The 18,868-nt window shown below is 33.9% G+C and overlaps 3 protein-coding genes across 4 annotated transcripts; 1 reads left to right on the forward strand and 2 right to left on the reverse strand.

Annotated features, from left to right (window-relative positions):
* Positions 1–102: 102 nt before the first annotated feature.
* On the reverse strand, positions 103–1,382 carry LOC106107330. The gene has a single exon (XM_013288145.1). It carries the CDS (start codon positions 790–792, stop codon positions 346–348), a length of 447 nt encoding a protein of 148 aa, XP_013143599.1. The 5' UTR covers positions 793–1,382; the 3' UTR covers positions 103–345.
* Positions 1,383–1,750: 368 nt separating this feature from the next.
* On the forward strand, positions 1,751–2,748 carry LOC106106965 (60S ribosomal protein L22-like). Of its 2 annotated transcripts, none has more exons than XM_013287625.1 (3): positions 1,751–1,846; positions 1,925–2,210; positions 2,553–2,748. In XM_013287625.1, the coding sequence occupies exons 2-3, from the start codon at positions 1,934–1,936 to the stop codon at positions 2,714–2,716; spliced, it is 441 nt and encodes a 146-aa protein (XP_013143079.1). In that variant the 5' UTR covers positions 1,751–1,846; positions 1,925–1,933; the 3' UTR covers positions 2,717–2,748. The 2 variants fall into 2 exon arrangements, with proteins under 2 accessions (XP_013143079.1, XP_013143078.1); XM_013287624.1 differs by having other exon boundaries at positions 1,751–1,842.
* A 903-nt stretch (positions 2,749–3,651) lies between these two features.
* On the reverse strand, positions 3,652–18,725 carry LOC106107302 (probable aconitate hydratase, mitochondrial). Its single transcript, XM_013288105.1, has 16 exons — positions 18,243–18,725; positions 17,875–17,955; positions 17,594–17,737; positions 16,730–16,921; positions 16,128–16,314; positions 15,383–15,469; positions 10,285–10,463; positions 9,723–9,845; positions 9,218–9,415; positions 8,509–8,628; positions 7,868–8,048; positions 7,257–7,406; positions 6,539–6,740; positions 5,726–5,944; positions 4,878–5,007; positions 3,652–4,302 (listed from the first exon to the last, which is right to left on the reverse strand). The coding sequence occupies exons 1-16, from the start codon at positions 18,273–18,275 to the stop codon at positions 4,162–4,164; spliced, it is 2,367 nt and encodes a 788-aa protein (XP_013143559.1). The 5' UTR covers positions 18,276–18,725; the 3' UTR covers positions 3,652–4,161.
* Between the last annotated feature and the right edge of the window lie 143 nt (positions 18,726–18,868).

The raw sequence follows: 18,868 nt of genomic DNA on the forward strand, positions 1-18,868 counted from the left end.
ATACTAGAATTTTTTAACATATCAATTTTTAATATAGTTAATGCTGTTTGGAAATTAACTTGATAAAACTAAATACTTGGACCTTTAGTAAAATAAAAAACATTGAAGCTTAACATTTTTATTTTTGCTTTATATATTATTATTAGGTACTTTCGTGGTATAAATAAATAATCACATTATTTGGACGAACACAAAGTATGCGCTACAAAATAAAAAAAAAATGTTCAAACTTAGTTTAAACAATAAAAATAACAATGTGATGCATGTTGCATTTATACAAAAAAATAAGTACTGTCAGTCTGGCGCGAATTTTTAAACAGCTTTATGATGCATGGCACTGAATATTTAATTGTTTGGAATAAAGTGCCTACGGAAAGCACTGTATTCCCTACGAAGTGCTTTAATCGCTTCACCTTTTAATAGTTTTAGTACGGTTTCCATTTCATCTTTGCTCTCAGAGTCGCGAGCAATAACAAGTCGTTCCATTGTTGCGAAATCTAACTCTTCTATACGTTCAGCTTCATCTATTAAACGATCGAAATCTCTGAGGTAATTGCGGTACGATGTACTTTCGGCGTCTTCGGAATAGCCGAGCAGTCTTTCGATGTGTTCTAAAAAATCTAAAGTTCTTCGGCCGTCTTTCATCTTTGTTGTGAACATGAAATTCCTAAACAATCTCCTGCCTTTTTCATCGTTCAAGACGTTTTCAATTTTATCAGTAAAGCGATCTAAATCTCCCTTTGTTATACCTTCTTGATCGTCGCAGCCACAGGCGACGAAACATTTTTCCATTTTATCATTTGCGTGACACTGTGATCGATTCCATAGTGTTATCGATTAAATAGCGACTTGCAATTATAAAGCTGTGTTTGCTTTTATCTTATACAAAAATATAAAACACATACACACGTGTAAAGTTTATATAAAGTTCACAATTTACGCGCCGTGATTCACCTTTTTCAAAAGAGGTTATCTACAAAAATAGGTTTACACTTCACTTCATTCGCGAAGACAGGAAATCAACTGTAGCTTGGTAGTAAATAAACATAAATACACTGCGCAGCCGTGCCGCGGTTGCGTACCATTATTTAAACTTTCTGAAGTATGGTATTTAAATGATTATTTAATTTTAAACAGCTGATAACAGCAACAGCACTTGACAGCTTGACAGTTATTTTTTTTGTGAAAAGATGAAATCAATAAATCAATCACATTGTTAAAAAATTATAATGCGTCAAAAATACAAAAAGGCATTACATCATAACAGGTAAAAAAGCGTCGTGTCGTGAGTCGTGACCTCGAATTTAATTCATTCGTGGGAAATAAAGGTAGCGTAGCCGATAAAACAATAAAAGCATTGTGCTCAAGGTATGTCGAGTTGCTTACTCTACACTTAAACACATTGCAGAAAACATTTTAGCTTTAGGCGATATAGATAATATTAGGTTTAGTTAAAGAATTAATAATCTTCTTTGTTATCTTAATAAACTCTTGTTTTGAAACTATTGATACAAAAATAATTTTAAATTGCCCGCCAAAACAGTTGACTTTTCTCCTTGATTGCTTGATACTTTATATCAAGCGTAGAAAATAGTTTTTTTTTTCTGAAACTTATTTGTAAATTAAATCTTCATCTCTTCAAACAGGCAATAAAGTATGATAATATAATACACTTTTAATGTTGTAAGCCTAAAATGAATTTAGCTGTATTATTGAGGTCTGCAAAACCTTGTATTCAAAGCATAATATTTCCATAGACTAAAACCTAAGTGGTGTAGTTTATGGTAACTGCCAAAAAGTCGGCCATTTTGCAGGTTTGACGAATACTGCTACACGTGTTCTGTAGGTTAATGCTCACAATTTACTTATTTTCGGTGAATTATTTATCTGAAGTACAATATTACGAGTACGATTTATTTTTCAGGGCATTAAAATGGCAGTAACTAAGAAACCCGCGCCTAAAAAGGCCCAATTGCATCAAAAGGGTAAGAAGGGAGTCAAGGGTGGTCAAATCCGCGGTAAAGGAATGAAAAGGAAAATCAACTTGAAGTTCACAATTGATTGCACACACCCCGCTGAAGACAGCATCTTGGATGTCGGCAACTTCGAGAAATACCTCAAGGAGCATGTAAAAGTTGAGAACAAAACAAATAACCTAGGAAATCACGTTGTTATCGCTAGGGACAAGACGAAGGTTGCTATCAACGCAGGTTGGTGTTTTCTTTTATGTTGAATGAAAATGTTATAAAATCTGATTACTCCGAATAAATTCTTAGAACATTCATATATAGGGACTGAACCATTCAGTGACATTCTTAACCCAGCCAAAAGTAAAACAAATTATTTATTTATTTGTGAGTTCAAAGTCATAGAAAACAATGTTCCTCTTCCTTGGATGGGTAGAATTATCTCAAAAGTTATGTGGTTTCACTAAATTCAAATATTTTTAACTTATTCTAAATTTGTTTACAAAGACTAGTAATGTCATATTAGAATTTTTTCCAATCAGCGTTTATTTCTATTGCATATCCAATAATATATTATTGTTTTAGACATTCCCTTCTCCAAGAGGTACCTGAAATACTTGACAAAGCGGTACCTCAAGAAGAACAACCTCAGAGACTGGCTGCGTGTGGTTGCGTCCGCTCATGATGCTTATGAACTGCGTTACTTCAACATCAACGCTGACAGTGATAATGAAGACAATGAAGATTAAACTGTTGCTAAATAAAATAGTTTTACACTAAATTGAGTTTTATTTAAGCTACACGAGAACTGTCAAAGGTAACTTCAGGAAGATAGCAGAATCTTAAAAATCCTAGTGATCAAGTTAATTTTACAAGTGACATATTCCTTATAGTTACCTTAATGTCATAGTTTTTGGGACATAATTGATTTACTATTTTTAGTAATCTATGAGAGTACAATAGGAACAATATTAACCAAGCTTTGTTTCACATTTCAATCCCTTTGACAAATTATCATAGCCTGTCCTTTGAAGGATGAGGGAATAAAGTGTTGGACAGTATGTACTGTTACATACATCTATTAACTGTCATCTGAATTCACCATCTTTCACACCATTCATAAATCCGTTTTCATCTATCTTTCTACCTATGCATATGTCCATACCATGACAACATTCTGCTCAGTTTCTCCGTGAATAACACAACTCCCTCTGATTTACACATAAAATCTCTTTTCAGTCATGTAACAAGTGTAATCTCCTTAAGAGTTACTAGTATTTTGTACCTGACACTGACATACTGGACTTACATACTGACTATATACTGTAGCTTTTCATTATTCATTGAAGTATTCAGGACTAGGCTTAAGAGAATAGATTTAACTCTTTAATACATGATGCATTTACACATCACTATTTTCTAACAAAATTTTATTTTAAAGAAATTTTTATTCTACCTTGATCTATGTTTAATTTATGGTATTCAACAGAAAAAATCATGCATTTAAGGGATAAAAAGTTTCAGGTTTAATGCATATAAGTGCTTATCTAAAAGTATTCACAAGAGCATTACAGTAAATTTTCCCGCACTTTTGGTGTAATCGATTCATTGGCAATTATGCCACTGGAAGATTTAACAGAAGTGACTCAAAAAGGATATAATTAAAAATAAAACAAAAATATAAATAACTGATATTTTTAATATATTCATAATTCATTAATAACATGTAAATTGACAAAAAAAGGTTCAAACTTAAACTAATTTCATCTAAGTTTTGTACTTCCTACAGCTAAGTATATAAGATTCATTGCCTGAGTGTTGGGCAACTGTATAAAATGCTCTTTATAATAACATTTATCTAACTTGCACTGGAGTTTATACTATTTAGCTACTACTTAAGTACTTAATGTTACTTAAGTATTTAAATATTGTCTGGTAATAAAATCACAATCGAACATCATTTGGTAATTAAACTTTTATTTGAGAAATCGACATTTTTATTAAAAAATAGCCTCAATCCATATTCATAATAAATTTCTTGCATTTTATATTGTGTTAAATTGACTACAATACTGTTAAAAATTAGCTATACTAGCTACCATTGTAGAATAAAGTTTAAAATATGGCTCATAGGGGTGCATTATAATTACCCTATTATGGGGTAAATCCAGTGCAAGAGGCATTAGGGGTAAGTTCACTTGCCGGCAGCAATTTCCTTCATCCTGTTGAGTGCGGAACCTGCCTTGAACCATGAGATTTGTTGCTCGTTCAACGAGTGATTCAATTTAATGCGGTCAACGCTGCCATCTTTGTGTTTGATTTCGCAGTCCACTTGCTGTAATATATCAAAGTTAGTTACTGTTTTTTTATTATTTTAAATATCTTAGTATATAACCTTCTTGACTATTTTCTAAATCTGTGTAAATTTTCAAAGAGATCCATCAAGCAGTTTAGGCTACAAAATCTAACAAATATTTAAACTTTGGCATTTTTTATCTTACATTATTATAAATGTGAAAGTTTAGATGGATGGATCGATGGATGGATGGATATTTGTTAGAGTTTGTAGCCTAAACGGCTAAAGAAATCTTGATGAAATTTGGCATAAATGTAGAGGATAGTCTGGAAAAATACATAGGCTACTTGATTTTGTTGAACCTTTTTTAGTTAAGAAAACATTAATTTTTGCAGACTTTAAAAAGGGGAATTTTAAGTAAATACATCGATATGCTGCGATTTACGATCCGAACTACGTGATAATTTTTTCTATAACATTTTTCTCAAAATAAAAAACTATACAGTAGTCTTTGAGTTTTTCTCAAAAAAATGTAGTAAAAATGTCAAAGGCGGTTTCCTTTATTCATTTTTTTTATTATTTCAGATTAAGTGATGTTATAAATTATAAGTCACCTTGCCGGGAGCGAGGTCCTTCAGGCCCAGCAGGGAGATCTTGTCCGTGGGCTGTATCTTGTCGTAGTCGGCGGCGTTCGCGAACGTCAGCGGCAGCAGACCCTGCTTCTTCAGATTCGTCTCGTGGATCCTGAATACACAAATATCAATTATTAGACAGAATTATAGTATACTCGGAATGTTGTAGTTTCTTGAAATGTGAAGTAACAGTTGGTCTCCATTGTCGAAACATTATTAAGACATTTCCATCTGGTATAATAATCCTTTTAAAGCAACAGAGGTAAAAATAACTTATACAGTTATTTGTCTTTGTAAGCATAACAACCCATCTATTTTTGAAAGACATTATAAATAGTGTAGTGTAGTATGATGCAATTCAATGTGTAATGGGATAATTCCTAACCGTCACACCGCTCTGACCCCACGTGAGTATAAAAAATTTCATCCGTCCCTCGTTTTAGTCCCACTATCACCAATAAAGTGACAGATTGAACCGTTATGAAATAAAATAAATTACAACCGTCCCCAAGTCGCAAAAGATGGACAGATGAAACTTTTTATTGACATCTGTCTCCACACACTCAGAGCGAGGTGACGGTTGGGAGTAATCCGTGTAATGCTATGTTATTTTTTATGTTTGTTAAGCTAGCGCTTGACCACGATTCCCCCCAAAGAAAGTGATGATGCTGTCGAAACATGTCATATAGTGTAATATGTGTAACGTTGTGTTATATGGTGTAATGTGGTGTTATATGGTGTAATGTAGTGTTATGTGGTGTAACGTAGTTTAATGTGGTGTTATGTGCTGTAATGCGGTGTTACATGGTGTTGTGTTGTGTTGTACCGACCTGGCGAAGGATTTAACAATGATGGCTCTTCCACCGAGATGCCTGGGCTCGAGCGCGGCGTGCTCGCGGGAGGAGCCCTCGCCGTAGTTCTCATCACCAACGACGCACCAGCGCGTGCCGGCCGCCTTGTAGGCGCGCGCGGTGGCTGGAACTGCGCCCCATTCACCTGTTACCTGGTTACGCACCTTGTTCAGCTCACCGTTCTCCGCGTTTGTTGCCCTGTACAACAAATATGTGTAACGTGATACAAATGGTTGTAATTAAATATGTACCAATGTGATTTTCGATTTTTCATATGTACATAATTTACCCGACGTTATTACGGTGAAGTAAAACATTGTGATCCAACCTGCACATTTCGGCGAAGAAATTCAAAGATATGAGTGAAGTCAACCAACCCGCAGTGCAGCGTGGTTGACTATGTCCTAGTCACCCTAACTTAGGGTAGGCTCCGAGCCCCTCGGTGGGAACGTATAGTGAGCTGGTGATGATGATGATGATGACGCTATTTATTTGGTTTCTACGTATAATTAAAGTTTTTGATTAATAGTTTATATTCTATTAGTAACACAAACAAAATATAGCCTAAGTTTCTTAACTGATAACATAGCTTTTCAATGGTGAAAGAATTTTTGATATCGCCCCAGTAGTTGAGTTATTACAATACATACAAAATTTAAGTCATACCTCTTTTTAATAATAGTATAGATATGTTATTATGTTTTTGTAATATACACAATAATTGTATCAAGTTTGATTTATTTTGTAAATATATAGCATATTTTGGCGTTAACAAATATAGTAAAAACTCACGTAATGAACATATTATTGGAGATGTTGTCGAGATGGCCCCTGTACTTGAGCCAGGGGCCGGCGGCGGAGATGTGGTCGGTGGTGCACTTCCCCTTCACCTTGATGAGGATCGTCAGCTCCGTCAGGTCTTTGCCGTCCCACTTGTCGAAGGGCTCCAGGAGCTGGAGACGGTCGGAGCTCGGAGACACGTCCACGGCCACTTCTGTCATTTTAAATCAATATTTATGGAGTTTTTAGGTTAATTTTAGGTGTTGGGATTTTTTTCCGATTGTGTTGGGTCAATCTTTCCAACGGGTAACACCGTAATTTACTTTTTTGTTATAAACAAAATAATATTCATATCTCATGTCAATAGTTCTTTTGATAAAAAATAATACAACGCAAATATTATTATGTTAATATTAAATTTAAGTGCTCGAATTTCCTCTACTTTACGCCCACTTTTCGTGGTTATACTTACTAATATTATAAATACGAAAATTTAGATGGATGCATGTTACTCAAACTAATAAACGGGTCTCTACAAAATTTGGCACAAATGTAGAACATAGTCTGAAACATCTTACTTATTTTTTGCTACGCGCAATCGCGGGGGAAAGCTAGTTAATATATGACTAACATAATTTGTATCCAAAATTGTCGATTCATAATTTTTGGCCTCTAAATCTCAGTAAGGAGTATGGGATCCCTAAATTTAAGAGGTGATGAAAATACATACTGGAGCCATCAGCAGGCGGGTGCTGGTAGGTATCCTGACCAGGGTCGAAGCCCTTAGCGGGCAGCTCATCAGCGAAGGGATCAGATAACTTGAACTTCTTGCCGTCCTTGCCGGTCAACTCATCTGACAACGGGTTGAAGTCCAAACGACCTGAAATGCAAGTTTACATTTGAAAAACTGAGAAAAACAACTTTATTGTGTCATGATATGCAAAAAACAACAAAAATGCATCATATCTCATTAGTAATGAATAATGCTTAACATCCATCGAAGTATCAGTTAGGATTTAAAATATTTGTTACAATACTGACAGGTAATGTACAGCAGTGTCAAAACAATGCATGTTATATAGTTGTTTCAAATCCACTGAAGTATTTGTTAATATTTAACTTATGTGTTATAGTATGTGACCAGCAATGTACATCGCAGTGCGAAGTAATACAATATGCAGTTGTTTAATACCCATTGAATTATTTGTTAGTGTTCAACTTGAATGTTATAGTATGTGACCAGCAATGTACAACGCTGTATCGAAGTAATGCATGTTATGTAGTTGTTCATTATCTATTGAAGTGTTTGTTAGTATTTTTATAACATTTTTGATATCAGACCAGCAATGGAGAGCGCGGTGACGAGCTCGGGGCTGGTGACGAAGCAGTGGGTGGCGGGGTTGGCGTCGTTGCGGCCGGTGAAGTTGCGGTTGTATGACGTCACGATGGTGTTCTTCTCTCCCTTCTTCACATCTTTTCGGTCCCACTGGCCGATACAGGGACCGCACGCGTTCGCCAACACCTAAAGAAACACATTATACTATGATATTTGATAGACAAAAGTACAGTTAGCTGCAAATACTTGGACATCGCCAGGGGAAATGGGATTATGAGGGAAAGAGGGGAGGGAAGAGGGCGCTAAAAGATGTCGTCGGTCGTTGCTAGAGTCGAAAATTGTAAAATAAATTTAATAACTGAGCTGCCTACAGGCTCTAGAAACCCACATAAATAATTCAAAAAGGACTTAATATAGTTTTTTACTAAAAAAATCTTATCAACATTTATATATTGATATTATTGCCTTTAGAATAAAAAAATATTAACCTTGTAAGTATACACATATTTATGCATCTGACTGTACTCTGAGGTACCTCAAACACAGTTTTTTAGCCTTAGGGCCTCTAATCCTCATAATTTACAATTTTTATCGTATTTACACTTTATGTTTGGAAATATTGGATTTTGTAAGACATTGTACTCACAGTTCCTCCAAAGTCCCTTAGGGTCTGAGCGATTCCGTCCCTTTCAATAGTGGCGCGGACCTGCTCCGAGCCGGGGGTCACGTTGAACGGGATCTTAGACTTCAAACCGTGACCTATCGCCTAAAAACCAAATACACAAGCATTATATAATTATTATAACTTTTTTATATTGTAGTGTGCTCATAAAGTCTAATAATTGCTCATGAATGAAAAATTGCTGCATTGAAACATTTTAATAGACATTAAAGGACCCTTAGTTATTATTAAAAAAACTCATTACTAGACTAGACTAGTTCGCTATACCTAGTCTCTTATTGTACAGTTTTTTTTATACAAAGCTTTCTTTTAGTAAGTAATTCAAGAATGTTAGTAGTTAATACGAAAAATTTATTGACGTGTTGTATATTTAGTATCCAAATTCTAGGTCAAGGGCCCTTAGTGACAATCAAAGGGCGCTATATGACATTTTACCCTACCATCTACAGAAAGGGCCCTTACTCAACTTATCAAAATACTCTTTGTGAGTTATTAAACCTCTATAATGTTTACATTAAGGGTCCCTAGCGACTATCAAAGGTCTCTAGGAGACAAATTTTGTTTTTATAATCTAGACTAAGGGCCCTTTGTGTGTCTCGAAGGGCCCTATGTGACAAGTTTTACATTAAAAGTCAAGACTAAGGGCCCTTTGTGGCCCTACGTGATTTGTTACCTCTTTAACAATACTAGCGCATCTGCCCATGTCCTCGTAGGAGGAGTTGGTGCAGGAGCCGATGAGGCCGACGCGGATGTCCAGCGGCCAGTCGTTCTTCTTGGCGACGTCGCCCAGCTTCGAGATGGGGTTGGCCAGGTCGGGGGTGAAGGGACCGTTCACGTGGGGCTCCAGGGTTGATAGGTCGATCTCGATTAACTGGAAATTATTTTTTAATTACGTTTTATGTGAGCCTTTTTTTAATTAGTAATGACTAGCTATTGCTCACGACTTCGTCTACGTAATTTAATAATACAGCCCATGTTACTCAGCGATAACATAGCTTTCTAATGATGAAAGAATTTTTAAAATCAGCCCAGTAGTTTTTGATGAATTATAATACATACAAAAATACAAATAATTTGATGGTTTTATTTTTATGTTTAAGCATTTTTTTATAAATCGATGACGTCCTTATTTTTTTATTCTATTTTTAACTTAAAAATAATTAAAAGGTGGCGCTTACTTGGTCGTAAGGTGCTTTAGAATCTGGGGTGAGCAGATGTTTGAAGGAATTAGCTTTGGCGGCGATGTCATGACGGCCAGTTGACTTAAGGTACGCTTCCATGCGAGAGTTGTAGGGGAACACCTGAAAATAAAATAAAATACACATACTCTGAAGTAAAAAATATTAATTACCTTTTTAATAACAAAAGGAACTCCAACTCCCGCTAAAGTTACTGATAGAAGCAAAGAGTTTCAAAAAATATAGAGTAGGCATAGTTGACACTTAATTTAAAACATTTTTAACAAAAAAAACAATTGTTATTTTTTTCAATGTCATTAAGTAGTATTTAAATGTTTATATTCTATGTTTAGGCGCTGTTGAGTTTATTTTATAATAAAAGATGGAGCTTATTTTAATTTTGTAAAATTACATGTCAATATAAGGACACAAGGTAGCACTAAACTTGACCACTAATATAGTACCTTTCAGAGAAAGTACCGGTGAAAAAAAATTGTTTACTATGCCTAGTCTATATATTTCTTGAATGTCTTGTATAGATTACTCTGTCAGTTAAACTTACGCTGGTTGTGGCGCCAATTTCCGCCCCCATGTTGCAAATAGTGGCCATTCCAGTACAGGAGATGGAGTCTACACCAGGCCCATGGTACTCCACGATAGCGCCAGTGCCTCCCTTCACTGTTAAGATGCCCGCTACCTTCAGGATCACATCCTTAGGACTCGTCCAGCCTTTCAATTGACCTACAGACAAACATTTCCATATTACCTTCATATTTATACTAATATTATAAAAAGTAAAGATCTGCATTTTTGGATTCATTGAAATAACTCAATAACTACTGGACCTATTTCAATTCTTTCCCCGTTAATAAGCTACGTTCTCGTTGAGTAACATAAGCTACATTTTTTACTAATTATTAATACCACGTGGACGAAGTCGCGAGCAACTTCTAGTTATTTATACGAAGACTCGAGTATACTTAAGGCCTTATTGTCGAAAAAATCTTAATTACGAAATAATTTCGTATTCGTACTATTACTGTTTTGTATAAATTTAAAAAGTTTTTTTGGCATAGAGTAGAATGTCTGGAATAATATTTTTGTTTATATCTATCGCTAGTGGAAATGTATACTTAGCAAAAAAGAACCTTAAAGTTATGCAGTCGTAAGTTCGTCATCACCAGCTCACTATATGTCCCCACCGAGGGGCTCGGAGCCTACCCTAAAGTTAGAATGACTAGGCCATAGTCAACCACGATGGCCCAGTGCGGGTTGGTTGACTTCACACATATCTTTGAACTTCTTCGCTGATATGTGCAAGGTTGCATCAAGATGTTTTCCTTCACCGTAAGAACATCGGGTAAATTATGTACATATGAAAATTCGAAAAATCGAAAATCACATTGGTACAGCGGGATTCCAACCCAAGACCTGTAGATTACAAGACAAGTGCTTAAACCACTGAGCCACCGACGCTCGGATTAGTACTAATAAAAAAATGAATTATAAATGTTTAAAATATCAATTAAAAAAATATTATCTACCTACTTATAGTATTAAAAAACATCTTTATCAAAGATTATATTTATTGACATTTATTATATTTGAACTACTATTTTTGTAAGGCAAAAAGTATTTGCAAATAAAAATAATCTTTTAGTAAGCTGCGGGAGGTATCAAGAGATAATATTTAATATGAGTTATTGTGATAACATTTTTATCTAAATTGAAGCTGATACATAACATTGCGAAATATTTTAACATAGTAAAGACAAACAAGTTCCTATAAAAATGCAACAGCTGCTTTCGAAGAAGAATCAAGATGGATTAAGAAAAAAAGAACCAAAAAGTATAAGGAACATTCATCCGCGCAGAATTAAAAAATAAACAGTGCATTTCTTTTCATTTTTTTTAACTAAAAGTTATAAACATGGGCACTATCTGATGTGTTGTCTACTTCTAAACGGAAGAGGAGACACACATAAAGAGGATATTTCCCCTTCATATGCGTCTTCTCGGCCCTCTAATCCATCCCATCTTTACCTTATTAGAAGAGTAGATAAGGGAGACTATAATTGGGGTTCGACAACAAATCGTCCCAGCAAAAGACCATCTACACATCCATACATTTAAAAAGTAAGAAATACGTATCAAAAAACACAACGAAAGTATTTCAAATTGTTGTAGATTATTGAAAACCCATTGACGTAATCGAAGATTATCTTTTATTATTATGATTGATTTGGGGTAATTTATTTAGTAAATAAATGATAAAAAGATAATTTTCAAACGCAATGCGTCAATCATTTGTATAAAAAAGTATAGTTATGTATACAAGTAAAATATCAATAGAAGAAAAATGTTTTATAATAATTAGAAGGATTGCGAAAGAGCATCGGTGGCTCAGGGATTTAAGTACTTGACTTGTAATCTACAGGTCTTGGGTTCGAAACCCGCTATGTACCAATTTGATTTTCGATTTTCATATGTACAAAAATTACCCGACGTTCTAACGGTGAAGGAAACATCGCGATGACTGCACTTGTCTGCGAAGTAATTCAAAGATATGTGCGAAGTCAACCCGCAGTGGGCCAGCGTGTTTGACTATGGCCTAGTCAACATAACTGAAGGCTCCGAGCACCTTAGTAGGGACGTATAGAGATTATTATTACGAAATATTACAACAGAATAAAAATCAAATGTATGTAGTCCAATGATAAAAGATCTAATTTAATATTTTAAGTATTTTTATCTTGTTTGTTTAATAAAGATTTAGACTAAACAAATGATACATGTTACAAATTAATAAAAACAGTTGTGAAATATTTGATCACTAGCTGTTCCCGTGCGACTTCATCCGCATGAAATTATGAAAATTTTATTTCATTGTTTACATGTGTCAAATTATCAATTGCAAATGTCAAAATGACATGACATGATGACAAAGCTTGGCAAGCTTGCTTCCTTGATGTTGGCATCAACTTATGGTCTCTTTCCCTCATTAGGGTTTTTATCCAAAATATTTACCCCCTAAGTTTAATGGCGTGATAATATATAGCCTAAAGCGTGACTTAAGTGTAGGGCTCATTATTAAAAAGAGTATTAGTCAAAAATATGGTGTAATTGCTGATGTCTTAGGCAACAAAGTAGTGTATGTTTGCGCTTTATTATAATAGTATAGAAGTATAGATAGATAGTGTCAATATTTCTTTGCATAACCACAAATTAAATAACTGTCATCATTGCCTTACTATTAAAAAACATAAAGATATGTTCTGGAACAAATAAGTCCGTGAGCACACCTAAAATAAAACTATCTGACACTGTTTAGTCTCGCCTTGATTCCTATGAGCTTATATGGAGGTGAGCACACTACTCCATTTTTAGTTGTGCAACTAAACAGTTGAATTGGCTACGAAATAATCGACAATCGCTCAACAGTTGTGCGATAGTTTAGTGATAAGTGTGCGCTCACTCTAAATCTACAAGTAGTTAGAGATGTAGCAGTTTACCCATTAAAAAGTCCACAAGAACAGAAACGGGATGAATAGTAAATAGTTACTAAGAAAGGTTATCAATTTCATCCACGTTTAATTAGATCTTAGAGCAATTAATTACATGTCCAAAGTACATAGGTATAGAGCGAATCAAACTTAACGTGAGCTCGAAATTTTACACGAGGCGCTGTACGAAATAATTTTAAACGTAAAATGATGTAAATATATATGCTTTCTCTACTCATATTGCCCGCCTCATACATTTTGAATGTTCGAAATCAGATGCAGTACCCTCTTGCAGCTAAGTCAAGTTGTTGACCATATACAGGCGCACGAACGTGAACAAGCTTCCATAAACTTTGAATATTATTATACAAAGTGCATAAGTACTGTGTTATCTTATACGCCTGTATAATCAGTCCGGTCATGTGAGAATTGCCTCGGGTTTAAAATATCATTGAATTGGTCTACTCTATTGCGCATTTCGTATTACGTCAAAAGAAAATAATCCTTATCACATCTTGCGCAAGAGTGATATTTGAACAGTAAGATACAATCGCCATATATTTCAAATTAACATAGGTTACCTTATTGCGCAATACAAACGGACTTGTTTACATTAAAATTTGTATGCCGTTAAATAAATTGTTTTTGTGACCAAATTTAATAAAAAATACAACATAATATACAAGTTGAATAATGAATTTTGTTTTTTAGTTAGTACTAGCTTTCGGCCGCGACTCCATCCGCGTGGAATCAAAAACGAAATTGAGTAGCCTTCCATCCAGACTATCGTGTACATCTATGCCGAATTTTATCGAGATTCGTTCAGTCGTTTAGGCTACAAATTCTAACATCCATCCATCTAAACATTCCCATGTATAATATTAGTAAGTAGCAAGAAGTGAGATGGTATAATCTTATTGTAGAGGAAATAAAAATGCACATTTATTTATGTACAGTCACGTTCGAAAGTGTTTGAAAGAAAGTTTTAAAATCAAAACACTTGGCTAACACGCATTGGTATCTGGCATCCAGCCATACGGTATTTTATTTCTATTTTTAACACGTATTAGGCAATCCACAATACATATACTAAGATCTGATATTATAATATCAACCTTATTACTTTGAAAGAAGGTAAAAATTCAGTTGAGAAGTTGTTATAAAATATGTTTGTGATTGTACATTACATGTTTCAATTATTTATAGTTTTTAAATTACGCGTCAATTCAAACTTAAATATTAACAGAAAAAGAAGTATATATGACAAACGTTGAAATTAGTTTAGTTTAAGTTTTTTTATATATGTACTAGCTTTCGCCCGCGACTCCGTCCGCGTGATTAAAAAAAAACAAAAATGAGTAGCCTATGTGTTCTGCCAGACTATCCTCTACATTTATACCAAATTTCATCGAAATCCGTTCAGCCGTTTAGGCTACAAACTCTAAGAAACATCCATCCGTCTAAACTTTCGCATTTATAATATTAGTATGATATAAATTTTATTGTACCCTCTTTTTCTAGTGTAGCATATACCTGGACAAAATCGTACTGTCATCTAAGCCTTTTTCAATGTGGGGGAAAACAAACAGTACTACCCCTATCAAGTAAACACTGCTTGTATAATTTGTATTATAATATTTTTACTCTTGTATAAGAGATATTTTTACAAAGGTCAATGTTATCAAAAATCCGGTTAAAGTCGGCAGTACTCTGATAGCAGTGACCGAAATAACATATTAAATCTTCATAAAACAATCATAAAAAAACTAAGTAAAAATTGTCTTCCATAATTCATTACCATTAGTCATCAAATATATATGTAGTTTAAAATATTGTAAATATCAATAAGTAAATATGTTTTATAGTTAAATATGATACCAATAAAAATTTGTTCTCTATAGAATTTAAAAAAACGAAACATTTTACTTGCACTGTAACATTGATCATTGCAACAAATTCAGCCAGTCCATACTAATATTAAAAAAAGAAAAGATTTGTATTTTTGTATGTATTGAAATAACTCAAAAACTACTAGGTTTCAATAACTTTTCCAATAAAAAGCTACGTTATCAGTGAGTAACATAAGCAATTTTTATATTATTTTTTAATTTCACGCAGGTGAAGTCGCGAGCAACAGCTAGTATTATTTAAACTTACCAGTAAGTTTGACACCAATCACTTTAGGGCATTTCAGTTCCCAAGGTATGTCCGCCATTACGTCCACGGCATCCGCGCCTCCCACACCTGTATAAACAAACATTATAAAAATACCTACATACAAAAATTAAACAATAAAGCATAAAAAACCTACCATTCTTAAAATTAATAAGAGTGTAATAAAGTATCTAAGATGAAGGCATATTCCATACATACAAAATCCTATATCGCGGTATTTAGAATTATTCTTCTTTATGTATAGAAATAACTGATAGTTACATTTGCAAGTTTAGAGAACTGTTTAAAAAATGAATTTAACACAGAAAACACAGTTAAATCCAAAAATTGGTCTCAAATTTAGTAAACAGAGATAGGGAAAAAAAACGGAATATGAGAGAAGAAAGAAGAGCATCTGATACATGACATATAACCATCTTTATAAGGAAAAAGAAATAAGAGACTCCATAGACAACAAACAGTTCTTAAGTACAATTAGGGAATCTGGCGGTATTAGCTATAAAAGCTTGATATGACATGGAACAAGAACTACTAGGACGCACCTTTTAAATATCTGATCTAAAATACTGCTATCTGATTGGTCATTTATAATAGACAGAGTGTCTTATTGCAAGTAACAAGGCAATTATTCTGGAAGTAAAACACAGCCGATTTCCACAACTGTACCATAGATTTGTATTGTAAAAACAAAGCTAGAATACAAGTGTATAATTTCACAATACTTTACCAATGCAAAGTCCACCAAGTCCTCCACCATTGGGTGTGTGGGAGTCAGTTCCGATCATCAGCAGGCCAGGGAATGCGTAGTTCTCCAGGATGATCTGATGGATGATACCGGAGCCTGGCTTCCAGAAGCCCACACCGTATTTAGCTCCCGCTGTCTCCAGGAATTTGTATACTTCTTTGTTCAAGTCCTAAGTTAAATTACACATGTGAATATAAGTAGCTAGTTAATAGAGAGAGAGAGCGAGAGAGAGAGAGAGAGAGAGAGAGAAAGAGATGATTTAAATAAGGAATTTTGTTGATTGTTTTATATGACAGGTTTGACATGTGATTTTTGTTAGGAATAAAGTATTTTGTAGAAATTGTTAATAGAAGTCTATTTAATTTTTTTTCAATGCCCTTCATGTCGGTTATTTATATGTTAATGTTCTTTTAAAAAGGTAATAAACTGCTATGAAGTATTAAAACTAATTGCACTGTTAAAATTCATTGTTGAAAGCAAATCAATGTAATTAAAAAGCTAAAGTAACTTAAAAAAAACTTCAAGTATAACTCATATTTTACTTAAATTTAGACATATAAATAAAATCAGGCTGTTTTACTCACCTTTGCTCTAGCCAAGTCCTTAACACCACCGACTTGTGCTTCAATCAAGTGATCGCAGTGGATAGTGGAGGGTACAGCGACACGGGGTAAGCCAGATGAGATGAACTGCAGCATGGCCATCTGTGCGGTGGCATCTTGCATGGCAACACGGTCTGGCCGTAAGCGGAGGTAGCTGGTGCCTCGCTCAATCTCCTGTGAATAATTATTTTTATTAATATTATAATTGCAAAGTTTAACTTTTTACACTTTCACTAAGGTATTAAGTATTAAAGAAAAGCATAGAGTAAAAATAATAAATAGTTATATTTTTAGTATGTTATCTTGCAATAATTGAATTCTAAAAACTTGCAAAAAAAATTAGATAAGAAAGTCATTTACATAAGTTAAATTGAATTATTTAAATTAAGTTTGTTAGTGAAATAACACTAGTGACACCAATTTACGTAAAAAATATACTGATGTTCACATTTGCATAAAAAATGCCACTGAAAGTTTTAAAAACATTATTTTGTTTTCACTTATATTACATTGTCAATTTTAATCACTCTTTCCTTCTCCGATGTATAAATTTAGTACCAAAATATAAATTAAAGGCAATTTTTCCTTAACAAGTAATTCAGTATAATACCTAATAAATTAAATAAATTCTGAAATATATTTTTTTACAACTTACCATTGCTGAAATGGTAATATTCATTTTAGTTTTTAACTTTTTAAATTTTAACACAATTGAAGTGATGTATTGTAATTTAATATACAAATTTACCACCATGAGAAAATTTAATTTGGTTTAATGTTTCATATTTACCAATTTCTTAAAAATTACTAAATGCAGAAAATCAGTTATTAAAAAAAATCACTGACCTGTCCTTTAGGGTCATCCAAATGAGAGTAGAGCACCTTTTCAGACAAGGTCATGTCCCGACCTAACCTCTTCTTTACCACTTCCAAATTTTTCGTCAACTTCTCGTAAGGCAGAGGTGCTTTGTCGAGCTTCGACATAGCAACCTAGAACACATTAATTACATTAGAATCGTTGAATTTAAGTCACAGTTAAAATTTTTCGACACTAAGATCGATTACATAACAACACTTTGTAACACTAAAAAACACCGTTCAAGATGCTTTTTAAGTTTTTTATGTACCTGAGCAGCTGCTGCGGCGAGGGGTGACACGCTGAAGCATCTTTGTTGAATATCCAAGAGTACGGTTCGGGTCCTGCTACCCTGCAAATAAAGTCACAGGTTATGGCGATGAAAATTGCCATTTTAGGCACTTACTTAATAAGAAAATCTAAGAAAACTAATCGTGTCATGACTGATGACCCCACTGACCGCCAGACGGTTTATTTTACGATAACTGACCTGTTCATTCAATACTCAATAGTAAATTTAATAACATTGATAAAGGCGTAAACAAACTCCTGATAACTATAGTCCGCTATTATGCTAATATAGGCAATTATAACTAATTATTATATTGCACGTGGATGAATTTTAATGTTAAATCTTACCTGGCCATGCAAAACTCTAATACAGTGAGCCATGGTTGCCGGACTTTCTTATATCAGTAAATTTGAGTTTAATGATCTTATTATATAAATTAAGGCCACATCGATCACACAAAATTTTTGGCCGTTTATCAGCTTTTGCACCTTTACGTAAATTTATACACGTATCACTTGCCGTTTAGCCACTACTTGCTACCACTTGCTGCAGCCGAATAATTTGGCAGATATTTTAGCAAGTAGATAGCATGTATTTGCATGTGTGCATTGAGATTATTTTGACGTTAGCTCGAAACAGTGATGTACCTTAATGTAACTCAATGAAAATTAATGTTTTGTTGGATTGGAAATATGGTTTGGTTAACCAATCATAAAAATCACATTTCGCTTCTTATTTTTGCTAACGTAAAACCGACGACTTATCCTTTTCCTATTTATGTCCTTATCACATTTGTTTGATGTCGGCAAAATAATGTTGCAAAGATTTTCGATTTTCACAATATCTACGCTATATATGTACTATATGTACTAAAACATTAATTAGACAATTTTATTCTATTTTGATTTTACAATTAGTGAAATTCTAGTTTTAATTGTACGATTTCATACTAAAGTTTAATCATAGTGGTAAT

Source organism: Papilio polytes, unplaced genomic scaffold, assembly GCF_000836215.1.
Source record: "Papilio polytes unplaced genomic scaffold, Ppol_1.0 DF822067.1, whole genome shotgun sequence".
In the NCBI taxonomy this organism is placed as follows: domain Eukaryota; kingdom Metazoa; phylum Arthropoda; class Insecta; order Lepidoptera; family Papilionidae; genus Papilio; species Papilio polytes.

Coding starts and splice junctions, on each gene's coding strand:
- LOC106107330 (XM_013288145.1), bottom strand. CDS start 792: ATGGAAAAATGTTTCGTCGCCTGTGGCTGCGACGATCAAGAAGGTATA.
- LOC106106965 (XM_013287625.1), top strand. CDS start 1,934: ATGGCAGTAACTAAGAAACCCGCGCCTAAAAAGGCCCAATTGCATCAA. Junction 2,211..2,552: donor GAAGGTTGCTATCAACGCAG/GTTGGTGTTTTC, acceptor TTATTGTTTTAG/ACATTCCCTTCTCCAAGAGG.
- LOC106107302 (XM_013288105.1), bottom strand. CDS start 18,275: ATGGCTCACTGTATTAGAGTTTTGCATGGCCAG. Junction 16,922..17,593: donor TGGATGACCCTAAAGGACAG/GTCAGTGATTTT, acceptor AATTATTCACAG/GAGATTGAGCGAGGCACCAG. Junction 5,008..5,725: donor ATTGTTAAATCCTTCGCCAG/GTCGGTACAACA, acceptor TTGTGTATTCAG/GATCCACGAGACGAATCTGA.